Genomic DNA, 22,397 nt, shown 5'->3' on the forward strand with positions numbered 1-22,397 from the left:
CCATGTTATTAAAAACTAGATTAAAGCCCAATGTCCAAGATCTGTTTTGTGATTCAATAAGATATGAAACCTGGGAAAAAAAAAAAAAAAAAAAGTCAAAAACTAAAAAAGATCCGACCTGCCGGAATCGAACCAGCGACCTAAAGATTACAGCAACTACTACAGTCTTCCGCTCTACCAACTGAGCTAAGGTCGGTATTGATAGTTGTTTGATTTGTATTGTATATAATTTATTACTTGAAAACTGCGGACATTAAGATACTTGTTACATGCATCACTAAACCTATAATGTAAGCTAATAATTAATTAGCTAAACCTACATATACTGTACTTCTAGTGTTACAACGATGATAAATCACATTGAAAATACTCAAATCTTATTTTCTCAGCCTAAAAGACAAATGATTCAATTATATGATCACCATGAGTTGATTATCTATAACTATAACTACTAGTTGAAAAAACAAGTCTGGAAACTCAAAGACAAGGCTAGCCCACTATGATTCAATTGTGTATATGTATGATGGTATTTATTATACAATAGAAATAATTAATGAATGAGATAATTTTTTTTTTTTTTTTTGTCAAACATGAATGAGATAAGTAAACACACAAAAATGGAATGAGATCGAGAGAGAGAGAGAGGGAAAATGACAATTGCTGAAAAAGGAGACAATGTCTGTGGAAACTCAAAGACAAGGCTAGCCCACTATTATAATCTGCAGATCTCATGATCTCATCAATGTCCAATGAAATCATTTCGACGTGGAACCTCGAAAGCCCTTAAGTTTTTTCTGTTTGTTTTATTCGATAGTTATTTCATACTTGTAGACTTGCAGTATAATGTCCATAATATTTAGTGTTTTTGCAAATGGTGGTAAATTTACCGTAAATAAATGATCCTCCAAAAGATTCCATACGATGGGCTCTACAACACAGTGTTCTTTTGAGGATGACTCTACAGAATACGTTTTTGTTGATTAACAATTTATCAGTGTAACTAATCTCTTCAAACACATTGTTTGAGTACTGTCATCACCATCGAGGACATCATTTCTTATGTCACAATTTAGAAACATTTGGTATCTCGAGTGCAAATTTATTGGATTGGAAAGCTTTGAACTCAATTTTCTATTGTCTTTTTGTTTCGAGTTGTATATATGTACTTTGTTCAAACTTTACGTCTCTCAAAATGTTGACTAGTATACGAAGAATCCACAATTAATAAACTTTCACATGGTTCCATTATTTTTGAGTCCATCGCTTACTCTGCCACTCGCATCAATGTCCACGCTATTAACTTAATGCACACTACCGATCTTCTTAAATACTTCTATTTCGAATTTTCCTTGTTAGAATGCAGTAGCACATTACTTTTAATCTTCTAGAACCACTACTTCCTAAAGAGTTAAAGAAATTTCTTACACAAATGTTTTAAAAGTACAACAAACTATTCAGTTAAAATTCACAAGCGCCAAATCATAAACAGATATGTCATCTTGTCTAATCAAAAATTGACAAATGTTTGAAAACATATCAATAGCAAGCAAGTTTCGAGTAACATGTTTCTTTGTTAGTGATGTATATTTTTGTTTTATTAGTATAAAATAAGTGGATGTAAAACATTAATTATCATAATGTTGGCTAGTTTTCGTAACAAAGGAGGAAAAGAGAAGAATGGGTCACTAATGCTTTGTGGGCTAGTTTTCGTAACGAATGTTTGGTGTTTCAATTATTTGTCTTGTACGCATCTACCAAATGCGAATGTAAAGCTACTTCACATTGTTTAGTCGTATTCGTTCAATTATTTTTATTTCTTTATAGACTGAGTGATGGCCACTCACTACGTGCATGATTTGTATTGTTGTTTATATACCGATGATCTGGCTAGTAAGAAAATTGGTTATACCAAAACATTTAAATCGTTTTAATTAAGATTTTTATTTTATCAAAAAAAATGAATTTACTGTAGTTTTAACGGTTTGCTATATATGATAAAACAAAGTCTATTTATCAAAACCTCAAAATTAAATTGGTTCATAGGTCTATGATTATGTTTCAATGATATTTCAGTTTCTAGTTGAATAATTTCTCTTTGATTTTTTTTTTTTTAAAGAAGAAAAAATTCTCTTTGATTTTGTTAGGCTTTAGTTTAATTTTTTTTTTTGGATATAAAGAATGTATAAACATTTCGATAAATAATTTTGGTTTGGTTTGGAACCGATCGGAGAATTGGGTCGAACACTCCTACCTATTCCATTATTGTCAAATATTTTGATATCAAAATACATGAATTTCCATTAAAAAAAAAAATTGGACAAACCCATAATTTTATTATTATAATATCTAAAAAGGATATGTGGCTAAAAATGGGTGAATACAATACGTCGATACCTTCATTTTATTTCAAGTATCTTAATCAATCAAATCCTCATGCATAATTTTTCCTATGTGTTTGATTGATTTAGAGAAGGTTTAGTTTTTTCTTTTCTCTGTCAATGGATGACTTGAATTTATTATTTATACAATTATCTTACTATATTAATTGAGAAATACAAATATGAAATTAATTTTAAAATGTGTAAAAAATTACATTCAATTGCCATTAGAAAAACCTAATTAAAGTTAATTAATTAAATATAATTAATTAAAAAACGAAAATTGGGACACACAAAATAAATTAAATCGTAGAAAAGTAAAAAAAAAAATCTATTAGAATCAAAACTAATTCGTATTTTAAAAAAATATTAACAGCTAAGGTTTTATAAATCTAATCGAATAAAATCTATATAATTACAAATTTTATCAAAAAGCTTTTCCAGCACGGGTTACAATTTTTTATCAAAAATCAAATCGAATAAAATATAGAACAGTTCCGTTTAACGACTTAGGTTTTAAAAATTAATAAATAAAAAATAAAAGATATAGATATAGTATCTTATCTATTTAAAAAGTGATATTTTTATTTTAGCCACCGTTCTTTAGAAAAATAAAACTAAGATGAGATTTAAATATATTTAATGATTAAATTTGCTTATTACAGACAAGAAATGAAAGCTACCGAAAAAAACAATGAATGTTGTTTTCAAAGAGGTTTTCAAAAAAACTTCACTAACTATATTTAGTTGTTCTTTTTACATGTTAGTTATATCTTTTTACTTACTTCACAACTATAGCAATGATTACGTTTAATTGACAAAGGTTTAAACAATTTTATTCATTACATGCAAATGTTTTATTGACAGGTTTTCAATAAACATTTTTAAAATACAAAAATTTTAATATAAGCAAACCAAATTTTTAATCACAAACCTTTATAAAATAACATAATAACAAAAGAAATTATGAAAAAAATTCACCAAAATAAAAGGTTCAGCCAGCGGTTTTCGCGGGGTAGTACCTAGTACGGTAACATTTTCGTTACCAATGACATCAAAATCCTTTTGTTTCTATATTACAATCCTTAAAGTAGAATGGTAAAACAATATTTGTATGAATGTTATAGTTTTGGTTCTAGTTTCAGTGGAAGAGCCATCATGTTGGTCTAGGCCAGGGATCGATTTTCTTCAAACGTGGAATTGCTCAGCTTTAGCCATATGGATATGGGCTTGTTGCTTACGATCCATTTGCAAATTAGGGGATCTTACCTGTAGAATACCCTTTCCCTAAAGATTAGTCTCGAACTCTTTCAGGGTCTGAGGATTTACTTTAAGTTAACAAAAAAAATAAGAATATGTTGTAAAGACAAGAAAGTTCTAACGGTTATTTTATCAGTCACATCCAAAAAATTTTACGATCTATTTGCAAACTTAGGGGATCTTACCCGTAGAATATCCTTTCTCTAAAGATTAGTCTGAGGATTTACTAAGTTAACAAATATATATATATATATATATATATATATATATTGTAAAGACAAGAAAGTTCTAACGGTTATTTTATCAGTCACATCCAAAAACTTTTAGGTTGGAAAAGAATCGAATTCATATTGTGAAATCTCTGATTTGTCATTTTGGTCCTGACATCTATTTCTTTTAAATGCATTTGAAAATATATGTCGACTATATTCCTTAAATGTGGATTTCATTTTCGCTTCTTTTGTTTTCTCAGATAATTTGTGAAATATGTTTCGCTTCATCATATCGGAATACCAAATACTGCACTAGAGCTTTAAGATGGTGATGGTTTTAGCTGTTAAAAAAAAGGATGGACTTAGAAGTTGGTTTATAGACTAAAAATAAATCTTAAAAGAAACAGATTTTGCCACTGACCTTTTACACTCCATTTTAGCGATGATATAAATTGTTGAGATAAGTGTGATCATGGTATGGAATAACTGAACAACATTTTCAAACACTTTTGTTTAGGAGACAAAATTGACAAACAATATGATATTGAATACATTTACTTTACACAAGATGATAAGCCAAATAAGAAAATTTATTTGTGAAACAAACAACCACATGATAATAATAATGAAACAAAAAGAACAAAAAAAACCCAAAATTTTACCAAGCTCTTTGTGGTATTTTCTTTGATGTAATTAAAATTCTCAAACTTTGGGACATTCCTCAAATATTTCCTAACGCCTACATTCTGGCGTTAAAGAATGGTCACGCTTATAATCTTTGCAATAATTGTATACCATACTATGTGCTTGAACCCATCTCATGGCTTGGTATTGTTGACGGGATAGGCCGCCAGAACGGTATGGTGAAGCAGATATAGGACGGCACCGTGATGACGAGTAGGCAGTGCAACCGATCGCCTTGAAATTAGTGTATTTGGCAGTAAAAGGTTGATATTTGTAATCAGCTTTGTATTTACCATTCTCAGTTGCCCAAGTAGAAGCGTCCCATATGGAACCATAAAGCCACATTGGTCTTAAAGGAAATGTATACGCACTCTTCTTCGGGTATCTTCTTATGGGAATATCATCCACAAAAAATCTAAATTACAAAAGGAACAAAAAAAATCAATATTAATTTACTAAATAAGGAATATGCCAAGATTAAACTATGTATGTTTCATAGTAGTATCTAGGCATTATGAAAGTATGAGACTTTTAAATAAACAAAAATTAATAATAACAAATATAAATGCTTAAATTTGGTAGGTAGATTCTGTATGTCCCATTGATGTGGTGGCACCTCATACTCTCATAGGGTTGAAGGACACTCATACTTAGTTAAGAGAATTAAAAACTTTAGTAAAAGCTGGCACTTTGGTTAGGCCCAGACAAATAAAACACATGAGAAGATTATTAATTATTTATAAAACTACAAAGAAAGAAAAAAATTAAAGTATAATTGTCCACCGTCGTACGGTCAGTGTCTGTCTCTTTCTTGTTCGTGTATCTATTTACATCTTTCCTTGCCCGAATAATGCAACATAAGGGGGAAGAAGATCTTTTCCCAATTATAAAATAACATTTTAAGAAACGTATTTTTTTTGTTTGTTTGTTTGTTTACTATATATGGCTCTAGATACATCCACCTAGGTCCGTGACCAAAAAAATGAGTTTGTCGTAACTTCTCTCGTATGAACACGGATCTTATATAACTATACACTATAGTTATTAAAGGGTTATAAAGACTTTACCAAAAAAAGAAAAAAAAATCTAGAGGCATTTAAGGAGAAGAAGGCTTACATGATTTCTCTAGGGCTCCAAAGAATAGCATAATGGTGAAATTCTTTAGTGGGATCAAACCACAAGTGAAACTTCATCTCACGACCAATGATTTTGCCATCACCACTTCCTCTAATGTAAACATTCGTCTGAAGTGTGTAAGGCTTCCCAAATGTTGTCCCCAAAAATTCTATGTCCACCTCATCATGGAACCCTGGATGTGCCTCATTATTTGATAGCTGCAAAAATTAATTTAATTAATTTTAATTAAGATCACTAAATGTAATTAAAAAGTAAGTAATTAAGAGAGTCTCTAGCTAGGCTCACATAGAGAGATGTGATGACTCCGGCAGTGTAGCCAGGTTGGAGTTTGATGTTTGCTCCAAAGTAGCCTGATCTAAATGGCTTTACCGACTTGAACCCACTTCCTATAATAATAAACCCCAAATACATTGTTGATAATAAGAAATAAACTTCACATCACACTTGAACTACCTACATCAGAAAACGAGAATAGTTTTATTAGTACCTGAGGTTCGATCAAGCCAGATGGTGAGGGCATTTTGGTCCATTCTTTGATGTTGAGGACCCCAAAGATTCCTAAAACCTTTGTAGAAGTTCAGGGAGCTAACCTTGGAGCTTGGCCAATATCCAGGTGATGGTGGCCAGTAAGCATTCACTGAGGATCCCCAAAACACCAACAAGTGGAAGATAGAGAGAAGAGAGATCAAAGAGTTGCCCATTTTCATTTTCTTCTTCTTTTGTGTGGAGTGGAAAGAAGAAGAGTGGAGGAGTATATAAATGCAGAGAGAGATGATGATGTGGGGATGGATGGACATGAGCATGGCATATTATATTATAAGCCTTTATGATGGAAATTGCAAATGAAATGGGTCCTAACTATTTGGACCCACTCACGAAAATACATTATGAAAATGAGTGGTCCACTCACCTAAAGACTCTTAAAACGGTCTAAAAATATAAAAACATCACTAGCATTATTACGTTGCTCTTCTGAGAGATACACTTACTTACATGCTCTATAAATTTATGGAAAATCTTAGGTTAAGATCATATCCACACAAATTGACCGATACACGGACGGACAAATTGGTTTCAACACCGATTAACATGGCCTACTACAACCTTGCGTACGTAAGATACCCCTGCGCATCTCATCATCTTCAAAATCTACCACCAGCTTTATCTCTTCTTCTTTTTTTTTTTTCTTTTTTCTTTGCTATGATAGTAAGATATTACAAGATATGAAGAAGTGATGTTGTGGAAAGCTATTAAGGTAATGCTGCCAAAGAAGAAGAAAAGTTGATTGAACCGCAACTTTCGTATATATATAGAAAATGCCATGAACTCTCATGAATCATAATAGTCTTTAAGATTTCACTGACCTTTTTTTTTTTTTTTTTTTGGCAATTCACTGACCTTTTTGTACGCATTTTGTCAACATTTTTATTCTGTTAACAGTGTTAAATTTTTGTTGTTGAGACCACGAGATATGAATAATCGAGTATTAATTAGCGGATATTAGTTAGATTCTCAAGCCAACCATAGATAGATAAAAAAAAATCTATATTTTTTTACCATGTTGTCAGCTTATTAGATTTGGAATGAATGCTTGGTAATCATTGCAAATGAGATATTAGCGATTTTAAGTTGATTAGAAAATGCTAATAGTGAGCAATCTTGACTTAGCTTAGTCATCTATGCTCAACTATGGTTCGTAAAGTTTGCGTTTGCTAAATGCTTTTTAGTTTTCCTGGTTGGTCGATAACATAATTGCTTCATGCTTGTGACTAAATTCTCAATCCATGATATATATGTTCCTCATATGATCTGATCTAATATAGTATCATGGATAAATACATTTCGGTTGAACCGTATCGACACTAATTTGTTACCAGTAAAAATATATATACGCAACAGACATACTTTTTCATAAAATGTTACGACATTTTATCATTCAGATATCAAAACAATTACTCCAAATTTGATGACATTATACACACCGCCACCGTTCACATATCTTTTGTTACATTTGTCCTACACCATTTATTATTCGAGTTTTACTTGTTTTTCACTTGTTTCACACAAGCTGTCTTGCTCCATACCCCCCATTATAAAAAGGATCTGAATGATTAGTTTCCAATAGTGCACGTACGCTTGATCATAACAAATCTATATGTACATTAAATATATATTGCTATAGTGATTAATTAATCAAAAGAATTACTATTAAAGGTGTGACCCAAAATTTCGAACGAGGGTAAACTTACCCAAAAGAGTGATTTAGGGATTCAAGACAATTGGATTAAATCCGTGATTAGTTTTCAAATCTGATAATCATAACAGGAATCCTATACCTCAGCTTTGTCGACATAAACGTAGGGCCTTTCTCCATTATATTTTCTCTTGGTTGCAGGAGATATCAAACCTTAAACTTTGCCTTAGCCAGATGTCAAATATTGAATCCCTAATTATATATATATATATATATATATTTTTGGGCAAACCCCTAATTATATATGTGTATTATAGAGAGTGAAATATGAATAAATTTTAGATTCTAAAGTTTTTGTGAAAGAGGATAATGGGTTCGATTAGTAATTTTGTTTGAAGACAAAATGGTTAATAATTCTTTTAGTGGTTGTGAAAAAGATAGTTAAAGAGAAGAAATCAATTTTGACAAAAGAAAAAATAAGACATCATTTTGACAAAAAAAAAATAAAAAAAAAAAGAGAAGACATCAAACTACAGACTAAGACAATAATTATTGGTAGTCTCTTATAAGGGGTTGTTAAATTTTTTATGAATTAATTATATATTGTTTTGAATATAAGAACTCATGATCTCTTAGATAAAATTTGCTTTTCCATTGGTAGGTTCTAATTTTGGGTCTCTTATTTTTTAAAATATATTTTTTTTTAAATTTAAAAATTTTAAATAGAATAGAAGTGGTATAAATGTGTAAACATTTAAGATTTTTTAAAATTAGAAAATATTGCATTTTAATTAATTTTCAAACATACAAAACATAATAAAAACATTAATACATATTACAATAGAAGTGCAATTCTTAAATGGAAAAAAATGATTAATTTTAATAATGATTTGCTCCAAATTTTGCCCAAATATTCTCAACCAAATATTCAAAATAAATGATAGAAACTGACCTTTTTTTTATAGTGACTCCATTTGTGCGAATTCAGTTTCATCAAACAGATTGTACCCATCTCGTTCGTCTTCTACTATCATATTGTGCAGTATGATACACGCTCTCATGATTTTCCCAATTTTTACCTTATCCTAAATAAGAGCCGGGTTTTTAACTATGACAAATCGAGCATGCAAAACTCCAAAAGCACGCTCTACATCTTTACGCACAGCTTCCTGTTATCTCGCAAATAAAGAGGCTTCTGGAGTTTGTGGCAGTGGAATAGATTGGATAAAAGTATACCATTTTGGATAAATATCATCCGTCAGATAGTAAGCCAATTTATACTCATGTCCATTGACACTGTATTTAACTTTAGGAGCTCGACCATGCAAAATATCATCAAAGATTGGAGATCGGTCAAGAATATTGATATCGTTTAATGTACCTGGTAGTCCAAAGAAAGCATGTCAGATCCAGAGATCATACGAAGCCACCGCCTCTAAAACGATTGTGGGCTTTCCAGATTCGCGGGTGTATTGACATTTCCATGCGGTGGAACAATTTTTCCACTCCCAATGCATACAATCGATGCTTCCTATCATGCCGGGAAATCCGCGTAACTCGCCTTCGTCGAGTAGTCTTTGAAGATCTGCTGGTGTGGGTCTTCTCAAGTACTCATCTCCAAATAGATTTACGACTGAATCTGTAAAATTGTCCAAGCATGATAGCGCCACAGTTTCAGAAAGTCGGAGGTATTCGTCAAACGCATCAGCTGCAGAACCATATGTCATCATACGAATTGCTGCTGTACACTTTTGCAATGTAGACAAACCCAACCTTCCGGTAGCATCTCTTCTTTGTTGAAAATAGGGAACTTCAGATGCGAGCTTATCCACAATACGAATGAATAATGGCTTGTTCATTCTAAAACGGCGACGGAAAATGTTGGGAGGATAAGTAGCATCCTCACTGAAATAATCATTCCACAAGTGGTCATGACCGACTTCTCGATTTCTTTCAACGTGAATTCGTTTTTTTTCTTGGTTTAGGTGGTGGTTGACTTTGGATTGGTGGAGTAAGAAGATTTTGTCATACATGATTGGTGATTTGATCGCATGTTTGATTAAAACATTCATCAAGTATGTCATCAACATCATCATTATGGGAAGAAGATGCCATATTTAGAGAGTTTGGAAATATAGAAAAGGAGTTTTGGTGTTTACAATTTAGCAAAGGAGTTGTGTATTTGATCGGTTTGGTGTGTAGATTTTGTGTGCTAGCTTTGGACATTATATAGAAGAAATTGTGGTGTAGAAAACTTAAAATTTGTGTGGTAAAAGTATTCTCTCAATATGTGGTTTGAAATGATAAATGAACATGTGTGGTAGAAGTACAAAAAACAAGAGAAAGTGTGTGGTAAAAGTACAAAAATACAATAGTGTATGTTTTGGTGTCACATGACCGACTTCACATGACCGACTTCAAGTTGGTTTCACATGACCGACTTCTTGCTTCTTCCTTGTTTTGGTGTCACAGGTGTTTCTTGTTCCACCTGCATTACAATGACAACATCCCAATTAATCATGCATCCCAATTCTCATAGCATAACAAACACCATACGATTGACAAAGCATCCAAAAACGAAACATAAACACAAACAAACTGAAGAAATAGTTCACACCATTCGATTACTAACAACATAGTTATCAAGAGTCGATTACAAAAAACACAAGGAGCTTGTCCTAATACATAAAACAATACAAAAGAAACATAGTTAATAAAACACTTGGAGCTTGTCCTAATATAGAAAACAGTACAAAAGAAACATAATTAATAAAACACTTCATTCTCTAACATTCAACCTGATGAGATCATGTCAGCAATTAGCTTATCTTTAAGAGCTTTTTCGGATTCAGTTAGTGAATCCTTTTTAGCAAGCAGATTATCAAGCATCACATGCTTCATATGCTCCTTCTTCATAGCAAACTCCTTCTCTTTCAGTTCGAAGTCCTTCTGCTTCATCTCATACATCTTCGACATACGATCCAGCTGAAACTCCAAGTAAGCTTTTCCATCTTCCTCCACTTCAATCGGTTGGGTGTTAGAGGTTTTTTTGAACTTTCCCTTTGCAGCCTTAACACCTTGAGGACGGGGCTGTGATCCATCAATATCATTAACCGGATGTGCATCCTATTCAGGCCCATCAACAGACACCCTTCCCCTCTTCACTCCATTGCCTTTAGTAGATATGGATGCACACCACTTTTGATCGTACCTTAAGTCTCTCCAAGCATGCTCCAAGGTAAACCGATGTCCTTGATCATCAAAGTATATTTGGTGTGCCAACTTCACCACGTCATCTTCATTCTGTCCACTACTCTTCTCTCTTGTCGCAGCCTCATAATAACCAACGAACTTGCACACCAAGTCATTTATCCTCCCCCACCTCTGCTTACAATGACTCGCCTCACTCTTTGGCCGACCTGCAGCATTTGGTCACTTTGCAAGGTAATCTGCAATCCTTCCCCAAAAGGCACCAAGTCTTTGTTGATTCGAAGTCACCGGATCCTTGCTCGTGTTGAGCCAAGCAGAGACAAATATGATATCATCAGTTGGTATCCATGCATGCCTTGTTTTGCGGTTTTCTTGCGGTGATGCAGGTTCAGATGGAGCTTCAGAACATGGACTTAGAGAAGGACTGCCTTGGAGGTTTTGTGTTTCAAGTTGGCTTTGTAACAGATTCAAATAGCTAGAGGTGGGATGATATGGATTCATGTAGTCGTCAGAATCCATATCGTATTGTGTTTGTTGGTTGAAAGAGTTTTGGTGTTTTGGTGTTTTGGTTAAGGTTTATAAGGGTGAAATTGTTTTGGTGTTTTTTACTATGAAGAGGAAGACTATGAATTTATAAGGTTTATGTTTTTTTACTTTACAACTAATTAAGTCTTTACCTAAACTACAACAACCACACATTAAAAATCTTCACAACCAACTAACACAATACTTCAACCAATAACATCAATGACTGAGTAGACTAATACCTACACTAACAAGTAGTAAACACATTTATCACAACCAACAAACAAAAGCTTTAACATAAATGACTCACTCTCATACTTTAACTAACATCAAATAAATGAAGAAAGAACAGGATGATAATTACCTTCCTTCATGGCCGACGACACACACTCTATACTCATCAATCCATCGACATCCTTTTTGCCCATTTAACCTCAAAACAAAAGAGAGACATATATCACAAAACCGCAAATTAAAATGAATATCAAACAAGGACAATATACTAAAGGAACAACACTAAATTATCAGGCAAACAGAAGGAATGAAGCATACTACAACCAAAATCGAACAAGAACATTATACTTTGTTTTATGACAATAATGTCTAAACAACACAAAAGATCACTTATCAATCGGTAAACAAACACAAACACACCAAAAACTATACACAAACAGACCAAACACATGGTTCTCAAGAACCCTAATCCCTTTAAAGCCACCCTTATCAATCGGTAAACAAACGGACCAAATCGGAACACAAACACAAACGGACCAACTCGGAACACAAACACATGCACACCAAGAACCCTAATCCCTTTAAAGCATCAATTATCAATCGGAACACAAACACACCAAAAATCCAATAACTCGAACAAACATCAAAAACCCTAATATCAAGCATCCAAAATCAAATCAACCTAACAGTTTACCTAATCATACTATTGTAGTCAAAAACTTATCCTCTCAATCGAATTGATCCAATCTCTTCCGATTGAATCACCTTCTCCTTCAAATCCCCTCCGATACAATCTCAACGACGATTGAAATCGCCATCGCTACAGTCGCCTCCGATAAGATCACCGTCGATAATAATCGCCTACGACCCAACACTCCATCGATTTTATTACCTCCGATTAAAGCATCTCTTTCTGACATCAAATCGAGTCTTTGATCACGAGAGAAAGAGAGTAAGAGAGAAAGAGAGAAAGATGCGTGAAAAAAAAAAATTACCTTTTGTTTTTATCTGTTAGCCAACGAGAAATGGACACGTAGCGTCTCTTACATACGATTTCAGTGTATTATATTAGAGAGTCTCTTCTATTTTTCCTTTTCTTTTCATTTATTTTTTCCCTAAATAAATCTAAAAACCCCTCTAACATCTGTGATAATCTTGCTCTAATAGATCAAAAGTCATTATAACACAAAAAAAATGTTCTATTCGGAAAAGAAAAATGCATATAGTTTGTCAAAAAAAAAATGCATATAGTTATTTACCTTAACCAACAATAATAAGCATTGATTGACAAATGATCACATAATTATAATACGTTAATATTCATTTTTTTTGGGAGATTGTATTTATGTATTTACGTATAAATTATGGAAGTACTTCCGAACCTCTTTTGTCCCAAGGTCCTACCTAAAATAAAGAACTTGGTAAAAATATTAAATTTTATAATCTTATAAACAAATTAGAATTGAGAAGATGTCCCCGAAAGGACAATGCTGAAATTCAATAATATTCCAAATTAAATGCATACAAATTATTTATAAATAAATAAAATTATATAAGCTTTCACTATTTGTGTCGGTAACGGTGTTACGGTGATACGAGTCTTGATTATCGACGGTTGCCGGACCCATCTGACCGACAAAATTAATTCATTAATTCATTTGCCAAAAACCAACTTCATTATTCTTTGGTTTAATAATTTCGTATGCAGAAAATTTTACAATAATGAAGTTGGATTAAGATCATGCATTTATCTCATTACTTCTTCTTTTTTTTCGGTGGAGAAGTCATTTGTTTTGATGCATTTTGTGATTAGCAACAATGATCTCGTTTTCATCGGTAAATAACGAAAGATGCGTTTGTGTTTTACCGTTTAAAAAAAAGGCATTATGTTTCAATTATTTATAGATGTATGGAACGGTGCTTAAGATCGTCGTTTAAAACGAGCGATTTGACGAACGAGTTATATAAAATATATGAAAAGTAAGAATGTTTTGATCAGCTCCTAGTTTTCAAACAAATTGATTTTTCACTATTCTACTAATACCAAATTACACTCAACCATTTAAGTTCTCGAGCATATTAGCAAAGGTTTACCAACGTATCGAATGTTTTTATTGGATTCGGAAACGCAAAGTTTCCTAGTATATATTACATTTTGTTTTGTGCACCCAAATTATATGTTGTTTATCAAAAAAAGTGATCGTATATTTAGGGGAAAAAATTTACGAGAGTATCAGCCAAAATATTAGCTAAACTATAAAACAATATTAATTACATTCTATTTATTATATTTTCCGCGAAATAACTGATATAATAAACATATAAAATTATAATATTTGGAAATGATTTGCGGCTATTAAAAACATCTTTATTGATCGTTACTATTAAAGGTACTCTTAACTAAAAATTAAAAAATAATAATAAAACAAATCAAAAAGTGAGAAACGTTTCTTTAGCGAGCATCGGAAAAATCGTTCCTCTATAGTATAACAGTTTATGATTGGTCAATTTTTTTTATATTAATTTATTATTTAAATATATAATAATAATTTTTAAAAAAAATAAAATATATTATTTTGAACAAAGCTTGTCGTTGCTACCGTTAATGATGGTGTAAGTGATAACTTGCCTACATACTAAATCTGCTAAAAGAACATTCGAATAGATAGTGTTTTGCTGAAATTACGTATACGAGTTGTGTAGTTAGTATCTAATGAACAAATTTACCCTCAAATATGAATGCTATTGTTCTACTTCCATTATACAATATAGTGAAGAAATATATTTATTAAAAAAAAAAAATAGTAGAGGAAGAAGAATAGCATTCAAACCAATAAAATTTACCCTCACAAGGTGAAATTTCAACGACATAACGAAAAGAGGAATACTTCATTCAACCATTTCTGTTTCCCTTCGTCAAGTCAACCTTTTGCACCTTTGACAAAACTGATATGAACTGATTGATATAACTGCTTTTAATGTTCTTGTTTAGTGAGTTTGAATTCCCATTGTATTAAGATGCGATAATGCGACTAAGACATTATTGGACCGAGTTCTAAGACTGTTTAAGGTTATTTTCGATTCATACAAAATTAACCGGATAATGATAAAGTACTCTCCTAACACTCAGTCTAACAATATTCTTATTCTTCTTTTCTTAGAATTAACAACGTAGAGAGCTTGAATGTGTGTGAGTTTAACATGTGCTAGAGAAAAACCCTTGTAATCGCTAAAAAATGGAGTGTAGATGACCAAAAAATTCGGATTTAGATTGAAGATCGTACTTATTTTTATTTTTTTAAAATAGTTGGTTAGATATATAACCTAGATATTATGTTATCATAAGTTTGCTTCACTTAGGGAATATTTAAGAGTCCATTAGTCAACTAAACACTTTTTGAAAAAAGATATTTGAGAAATATACATTTTTAAAACAAAATTTGGAGAATAGATACTTTTTATGTCTTGTGAGATAAAGAGCTTGTGAGATAGAGTATAAGACAAAAATTAAATAAAAAGATCAATATATTCACATACTTTAAAAAAGGGTTTTATGGGTGGGTCCACAACTTTTTTAATTAATTAATACCAGTCCACTAAAATTATGATTTGTGTATATTTGGCCTATCTGGATTTGTTTTATCATCTAGGTAGTATACCATATGTGTATGGTGTACCATATGCGTATGGTGTACCATATGCGTATGGTGTACCATATGCGTATGGTGTACCATATGCGTATGGTGTACCATATGCGTATGGTGTACCATATGCGTATGGTGTACCATATGCGTATGGTGTACCATATGCGTATGGTGTACCATTTAGGTCTAGTGTACCATCTGCGTATGGTGTACTATCTGGGTCTAGTGTACTATTTGGGTCTAGTGCACTATCTACATTTGGTGTACCATTTGGGTCTGGTATACCGTTTGGATGGTGTACCATCTGCGTCTGGTGTACCATCTGAGTTTGGTGTACCATTTGGGTCTAGTGTACCATTTGTGTTTGGTGTACCATCTGTGTTTGGTGTACCATCTGGGTCTGGTGTACGGTTTGGGTGGTGTACCATCAACGTCCGGTGTACCATATGAGCTTTGTGTACCATCTGGGTCTAGTATACCATTTGCGTCAGTGTACCATCTGAATCTAATATACTATTTGTTTCTGGTGTACCATCTGGGTTGGGTATACCATTTATATCAAGTGTACCATCAAGGTTTGGTATACCATATGGGGTGTTGTATCGTGATTTTGATTGGTGGTGTACAGGCTAGTAACTCTACTATCTCATAATCTATCTAAAAAAATTGGTTTTAAAATGGAACATATCATCTCTAAAGTTTCAAATATAACATCATGATTTAAAATTAAACCTTAAACTATAAATTTTAAACCTACTCTTCTCGACACTACACCTTAAATGTAAAGTAGAGAGCCAAACCTAAAAAAAATATTGTTTCCAAATTTAACATAATCTTTAAATTTTCAAAAATAGCATCATGATTTAAAATTAAACTTTAAATTATAAATTTCAAATCATACCTCTCTCTCAAAATAATACTTTAAATGTAAAATAGAAAATTCAAAATTTAAATATATATATATACCTAAAGTTTCAAAATATCATTATGATTTAAAATTAAATTTTCAAAATTAAACTCTAAACTATAAAATCTAAACTCTACCCCTTTCTCAAAACTATAGCTTAAATATAAAACAAATAACTCATAAACAATTATAAATATACATTTGTTATTGGATATATATATATATATAAAGTTTCAAAATATCATGATTTAAAATTAAACTTTCAAAATTAAACTCTAAACTATAAAATCTAAACTCTACCCCTTTCTCAAAACTATAGCTTAAATATAAAATAAATAACTCATAAACAATTATAAATATACATTTGTTATTGAATATATTTTAGGCCCAATTACTATTTTATTTTTTTTGCATACACAAATCAACAAAAAAGAATAAAATAGTCTATTACTAAATGTCACTCTAATAGAGATATGTATTAGAGAAGAGAGAGAAAAGTGTCTATTTTACCAATATCTTTTTAAAAGTATCTTATTATTTTGTGAAAAGGTGCCTAGTCTCCTAATTAAGTCAATATTTAACTGAGTGAAAAAAGAAAGAGAGAGAATAATGAACCAAGTAATCATCAACTAACTATATTGATTAGGCCGTAACAACAACATTCGCATCAATTATGATATAGGTAAGAGCTATTTGTAGATAATTTAATTGGAAGCAATATAAAATGTGGAAATAAGCTTACGTGGACGTGTGCTTCTATAATATATATGTATGGAATTATTAAATATGGAGTGTATTATACGTGGGACTCTAAAACGGAAGTGTCATGATCTACACACTTGGATGCTTATATGATAAGATGTAGTCATGTAGAAGAACCATGTCAATATGTACATAATTGAAGAACGTTATGTCATGTTAGTGCTGATAATAATTTATGAGTCTTTTGGATGCTTGCACAACAATACATGCCACACGACAAAATCAATGAGTTGAGTGATCGATGGCTTTCGAATCACAAATCCATTTCTTTCTTTCCTTTTTCTAGATTTCAATCTATTTTTCTTTCTGCATAATTGTTCTTTGTTTGTGACGTTTGGAAACCAAAATCGAGATATCTGAAATCTAAACTCGAAGCTACACGTAATGATTGAGAATTCTTTATTATTTGCATATTATTTACGGACCATAAAAGGCTATGACTTATCTTCAAAGATAGAGTTCATCCACATTCTGATGTTTCTCTTTTATATTTTGCTGTCAATATGGCGTTCTCTTTACAAAATCTGTTTTTGTAACAAATAATCTATTTTTACATTTTTTTTAACTCAAAAATTGGTGTAGTTAGCACCATTTTTTTTTTCATGATCGATGACTTATATTTTAATTTTCTTTTATAATTAAAAGGAAATTTCTGTTTATAGCGGGAGGTTTGCAATGTTAAAACAATGCGACGTAAGAACAAATATAGTAGAAACTAATCACATGAAAATGTGTTTAACCAAAATGAAACGAATAAGCCCTTTAGGCTTTAACAAACAAAAAACTTACACACATGAAAGAGGACATAACAACTAGCCCAAAGAATACTTACTATAAAGGAATAAACGCCAGTGGCACTGGCACCCAGCAAGGAAGAATCGAAGAACGTTAAAGACGAGACTACGAAAGCTATCAAATCCCATGGTGCAATGGCGGCTCTAGCCTGCAGGTATAAAATTTCTATGTTCACTACAGTTTTCCTATATTAAAAAAAAAATAATAGGAATGTATATTTTTGCCGACAAATTGTGAACCCAAAAGTTAGATGAAACTAAGTTGAATGGCGGGTGAGTAAAGTTGACTCGGAAGAAGATCAGCTTCGTTAAATATTAGAAAAATCTAACCCACCAAAATAATTGAGGGACAATTTGTTGAATAATTTAAGATGAGTAAAAAAATAACGAGGTAACATGTTAAATGGCATTCACCAATTAACATATTGTTTATGAGGTGGACAAAAAGATCACGTAAAACATATTTTATGAAGTATTAACATATTTGTTTTTTCCTTTGTCAGTATTGACATCTTTCTAATCTAGACTGCCTCTTTGTGTAATATTTTTGCTCTCTTTTTTTCTTCAACCTTCATTTCTCCTTCTATATTTGTTTTATTTTAACGATATTAATTCGGAAAGACATCCTATTTACCCCTCAAAATTACCATATCGTACCGATTATCCCTGAAACTTTGACCTCCTACTAGAACCCCTTCCAGCTTATATCCTCCTTCTAATTCCCCCCGAATTAATACTTTTATGTCTATTTCCCCATCCGCCTGGATTTACACGGTTTTGTTAATAAACCCGATAGAAACCCATGTTAAACCGGTATGAAAGCAATTTATAATCCGGTAACATTTAGAACTCGACCCGACTACTTCTTCTTCTATTTTAAAACGATAACCCCAAATTCTTACTAAGAACCCTAAAAATCGAAATTGAAGAAAATCCAAATCTGTCTCTTTCTCTCAAAATCATGAGTAATATTTCTGGATCTTCGAGTAGTTCAACAAATGCCCACGAAAGAGGAAGAGTTGTTGGTGTACCTAAGAGATGTTGGTGTGGAGAAGCAATTGTGGCCAAAAATTCAAAATCCGACCATAACCCAAATCGACGATACTTTCGTTGTGTGTATGCAGCTGGAAATAAGGTAATACAAAGTAGAACTTATTATTTGGCTTATGAATATTGATAAGGTTCTAAACGATAACCAAATGAATTGTCCATGGTGTAGCTTATGAATGACAATCACGTTTTCAAGTGGATCGATGAGGCTTTGTTGGATGAGGTGGAGACAATGAAAGAGTTCATATCAAAGACAATGAAGGTTGAGAAGAAGATGCAAATGGAGCTTGAGAAGAAGATGGAAATGGAGCTTGAGAAAGTGATATTTGAGAGGATTGAAGATGTAAAAGCTGAATTTAAATCCATGATGAATAAGATGATAATTGTTTCAATATTAGGTTGTATGATCATCTTTGGTCTAGTTAAGCTAATATGATGAAATTGTATGTTGTTTTCTATGTTGGTTTTGTATGAGACAAAATGTTTTTAAGAGATGATGTTATCTTGTTTGAAAGTACATTCATGTTCAAAAGAGTGCATCCGACCATAGTTAATAATAAGGTTCAAAAGAGAGACATGCCATACAAAGACTAAACAACATATGTTCTGAAACAGGTCATAAAACCAAAAAAAAAACAGTCCTACTTATGCTAATCCTCCATCCCACATTACTTCTCTTGAGTGAGATAACCTTGAGAAGATTCCACTTGAGTTCCACCCTACAAATTTAATCAAATATTAGAATTAATTTAATAAAACAAAGAACCATTGTTGTATCACAAATGAATCAATTTAGAAAGAAAACTAACATGTGTTGTATTCTTCTTATTCTTCTTCTTCTGGTGGTACCTACAGTTATGATCAGCTGCACCACAAATCCCACAATGCATGATTCTTTTCTTTTGCTTTGGTTGCTTCTTGGTAGGTGACTCATTAACACCTTTCTTCCTCTTCTTGTCGATCTTCTCATCGTCCGGCTTTGGAGGTGGATACACATTTTCACCCCCAGTGGAAGGCCAAAAGCGTGGACCTCTTTGTGGAACAAGCCCGTCTGTGTAGTTTTGTCTCCACTTAGCAGTTCTGAACCATTCACACACATAGTCTTCAGCTACCAATGTCTTCTTGATTATCAGTCTGTAAGCATGTTCGCATGGGATTCCACAAATCTGAAACTTCATGCAGGTACAAGTTCTGGCATTTAAACAAACTCGGTGTTTGTTGTATCCCAAGTAAACTTCATACGTTCCATTTGTGCTGGGAGATACAAAGCATGTAGAAGCTGCCTTATGCTCATCAGCAAGGAAACGGGTCATATAAGGAGTGCATAATCCTACCACATCCGACCATATAGAGTACATATAAATGAATAAGAATAAAACATATAAATGAATAAGAATAAGAGTGTAGTCTTACTAACCTTCATGTGAATAAGAAATAGCAGACCGTTTAGCAATTCGAACCATGGCAAGCCTTCTAACAGTCTCCAACATAGCCACAAATGGTTTCTCTCTCGCCTTGTTGATTGTATTGTTGAAAGACTCCACTGAGTTGTTTTCAACATCCTCACAATAGCTGCCAATCTTGTGGAATGCCCTACACTATGTCTTTGGTTTAGTCTTCATGACATCTTCATAGACCTTGCTATCATATGCGTGAATCCTCTCCAATCCCTCTTCGTAATCTCTAGTGTTGTAGCTCCAAGCTAGATCCCAAAGCAGTTTCTTCAATTGCTTCTTGTTTGGATGAGTCTTCTTTAGGTTACCATAAATGTGCCTAACACATTTAAGATGCTCAATCTTTGGTAATTCTAACTCAACAGCCTTAATCAATCCCTGAAACAAAGTTAAATTCATTAGAAACTGATCCAACTGTATATTCACAAATCACACAAAGCATAAAACATAACAAAAAAAAAATACCTTTTGGCGATCAGAAACCATAATGTAACCATCTCCATCACCTAACTCCAAGTCTATCTTCAGCCTATTCACAAACCAGCTCCAATTATCTGTGTTCTCAACCTGAACAACACTCCATGCTATTGGGTAGATAGCATTGTCTGCATCTCTTCCTAAAGCCACCAACAACTGACCCTTAATCTTTTCCTTTAAGAAGCAACCATCAACCCCAATTAGTGGCCTGCAAGTTTTTTTCCATGTTTTCCTAAGAACATCAAAGCATACATAGAATTGCTTAAACACATCATGACCAGCGTCATTCTTCACCGTATCAATCTCTACCACAGACCCTTGATTTGCTTCCAATATCTCAGCTAGTCTCGAAGACGTTCAAATTGAGTGTCATATTCACTCGCTATCCATGTCAATGCTTTTCTCCTAGCAGCTTGACATTGACCTCTCGTAGCTGATATCTTCCACTTCTCCATTATGGTCTGTTCCATCTTTAAAGGCATGTAATAATCTGGTTCTTCTCTAATCTTATCTAGAAATAACCTAGCTATGACTGGGACCTTAAACATCTCACAATCTCCATTAGGCCCACAAACATGGGTGTTCGTGTACTTCGTAATCCTCCACATCGACTCATTATGAAGAGACGCAGCATAAACTTTCCATTGACATTTTCCCTTAGCACCAACACACCTAAACCCGATTCTATCTCTATCGTACCTGTATTGCTTCAGATTACAACTTGTTGCCAGTGCATAGTCAGTCACACACTCCTTAAACGCGATTCCATTGTAGAAACTCTGCCCTTTATACATTATACCATCGCCACGAACGATCGGTGTCCCCCCACGCGCAACACCACCACGACCATTACCCTCAGACTCGTTGTCACTCTCTGGATACACGTTATGACGAATCGATTCCTCCGTTTCTGTAAAATCTGTCGCAAGCTTATCGATGTGAAATTCATCTCGATCCTCGCCTTCCTCGTTGAACTCCACTCCAATAGGTGGATTAACAACGGGGACTAACGCCATCCCAAGAGCCAAGAGCAAGAGATAACAAAACGATTCGAAGAAAGAAGAATCAATTTAGGGATCTAGGGTTTGTCGATGGAAAGGGAAAAAACGATTTGGGGATTTTTGGGTTTTTTTATTTTTAGGTTTGTTTATGTTAAGTGATCTAATCCGGTTGTCAATTGGTTAAAAATGGTTTAATTTGGTTATTTTGGTTAATAAGAATTGTCTGTCGGTTAACTAAAACAGTAAACCGTGTTAATCGAGGTCGATGGGGAAATAGATGAGAAGGTTAATTTAATTGGGGAAATAGACATAAAAATATTAATTCGGGAGGAATAGGACATATTTCCTATTAATTCATTACAAGAAAAATGAAACTTGAAGGTGTTAGTTATGTAGACAGATTCTCCCTATGTTCCACAAGCTCAGGTCCGGTTTATGGCTCACTCATACTTGTTCTGCTCATTTCTGTTTCTT

General features: G+C 32.8%; 4 protein-coding genes and 1 non-coding gene across 5 annotated transcripts; all 5 read right to left on the reverse strand.

Moving 5' to 3' along the window:
* Positions 1-112: 112 nt before the first annotated feature.
* TRNAY-GUA (transfer RNA tyrosine (anticodon GUA)) lies at positions 113-196 on the reverse strand. The gene is given in 2 exon segments: positions 113-148; positions 160-196. It is a non-coding gene; the product is annotated as a tRNA-Tyr (tRNA).
* A 4,180-nt stretch (positions 197-4,376) lies between these two features.
* LOC104782105 (putative xyloglucan endotransglucosylase/hydrolase protein 32) lies at positions 4,377-6,463 on the reverse strand. Its single transcript, XM_010506930.3, has 4 exons — positions 6,159-6,463; positions 5,957-6,057; positions 5,651-5,868; positions 4,377-4,949 (listed from the first exon to the last, which is right to left on the reverse strand). Exons 1-4 carry the CDS (start codon positions 6,376-6,378, stop codon positions 4,583-4,585), a joined length of 906 nt encoding a protein of 301 aa, XP_010505232.1. The 5' UTR covers positions 6,379-6,463; the 3' UTR covers positions 4,377-4,582.
* Positions 6,464-9,268: 2,805 nt separating this feature from the next.
* On the reverse strand, positions 9,269-9,724 carry LOC104784230 (uncharacterized). Its single transcript, XM_010509285.1, has one exon. The coding sequence runs from the start codon at positions 9,722-9,724 to the stop codon at positions 9,269-9,271; it is 456 nt and encodes a 151-aa protein (XP_010507587.1).
* A 9,912-nt stretch (positions 9,725-19,636) lies between these two features.
* On the reverse strand, positions 19,637-20,481 carry LOC104784231 (uncharacterized). The gene is made up of 3 exons (XM_087509552.1): positions 20,409-20,481; positions 19,845-20,321; positions 19,637-19,710 (listed from the first exon to the last, which is right to left on the reverse strand). Exons 1-3 carry the CDS (start codon positions 20,479-20,481, stop codon positions 19,637-19,639), a joined length of 624 nt encoding a protein of 207 aa, XP_087365678.1.
* Positions 20,474-21,938, reverse strand: LOC147946258 (uncharacterized). Its single transcript, XM_087509553.1, has 3 exons — positions 21,347-21,938; positions 20,911-21,263; positions 20,474-20,823 (listed from the first exon to the last, which is right to left on the reverse strand). The coding sequence occupies exons 1-3, from the start codon at positions 21,936-21,938 to the stop codon at positions 20,590-20,592; spliced, it is 1,179 nt and encodes a 392-aa protein (XP_087365679.1). The 3' UTR covers positions 20,474-20,589.
* Positions 21,939-22,397: the final 459 nt, after the last annotated feature.

Source organism: Camelina sativa, chromosome 4, assembly GCF_030686135.1.
Source record: "Camelina sativa cultivar CO46 ecotype springtype chromosome 4, ASM3068613v1".
Lineage (NCBI taxonomy): Eukaryota > Viridiplantae > Streptophyta > Magnoliopsida > Brassicales > Brassicaceae > Camelina > Camelina sativa.

Bases quoted from the DNA above. Each gene is read 5' to 3' on its own strand.
- LOC104782105 (XM_010506930.3), bottom strand. From the start codon at position 6,378: ATGAAAATGGGCAACTCTTTGATCTCTCTTCTCTCTATCTTCCACTTG. The intron at 5,869-5,956 runs GTGAGCCTAGCT...TAATTTTTGCAG, and splicing joins GAGTCATCACATCTCTCTAT to CTATCAAATAATGAGGCACA. The intron at 4,950-5,650 runs GTAAGCCTTCTT...TTTGTAATTTAG, and splicing joins TGGAGCCCTAGAGAAATCAT to ATTTTTTGTGGATGATATTC.
- LOC104784230 (XM_010509285.1), bottom strand. From the start codon at position 9,724: ATGAACAAGCCATTATTCATTCGTATTGTGGATAAGCTCGCATCTGAA.
- LOC104784231 (XM_087509552.1), bottom strand. From the start codon at position 20,481: ATGTTGGAGACTGTTAGAAGGCTTGCCATGGTTCGAATTGCTAAACGG. The intron at 20,322-20,408 runs GTTAGTAAGACT...CGGATGTGGTAG, and splicing joins TATTTCTTATTCACATGAAG to GATTATGCACTCCTTATATG. The intron at 19,711-19,844 runs GTAGGTACCACC...TTAAATTTGTAG, and splicing joins TGGTGCAGCTGATCATAACT to GGTGGAACTCAAGTGGAATC.
- LOC147946258 (XM_087509553.1), bottom strand. From the start codon at position 21,938: ATGGCGTTAGTCCCCGTTGTTAATCCACCTATTGGAGTGGAGTTCAAC. The intron at 21,264-21,346 runs GTCAATGTCAAG...CTTCGAGACTAG, and splicing joins GAAGATATCAGCTACGAGAG to CTGAGATATTGGAAGCAAAT. The intron at 20,824-20,910 runs GTATTTTTTTTT...ACTTTGTTTCAG, and splicing joins TGGTTTCTGATCGCCAAAAG to GGATTGATTAAGGCTGTTGA.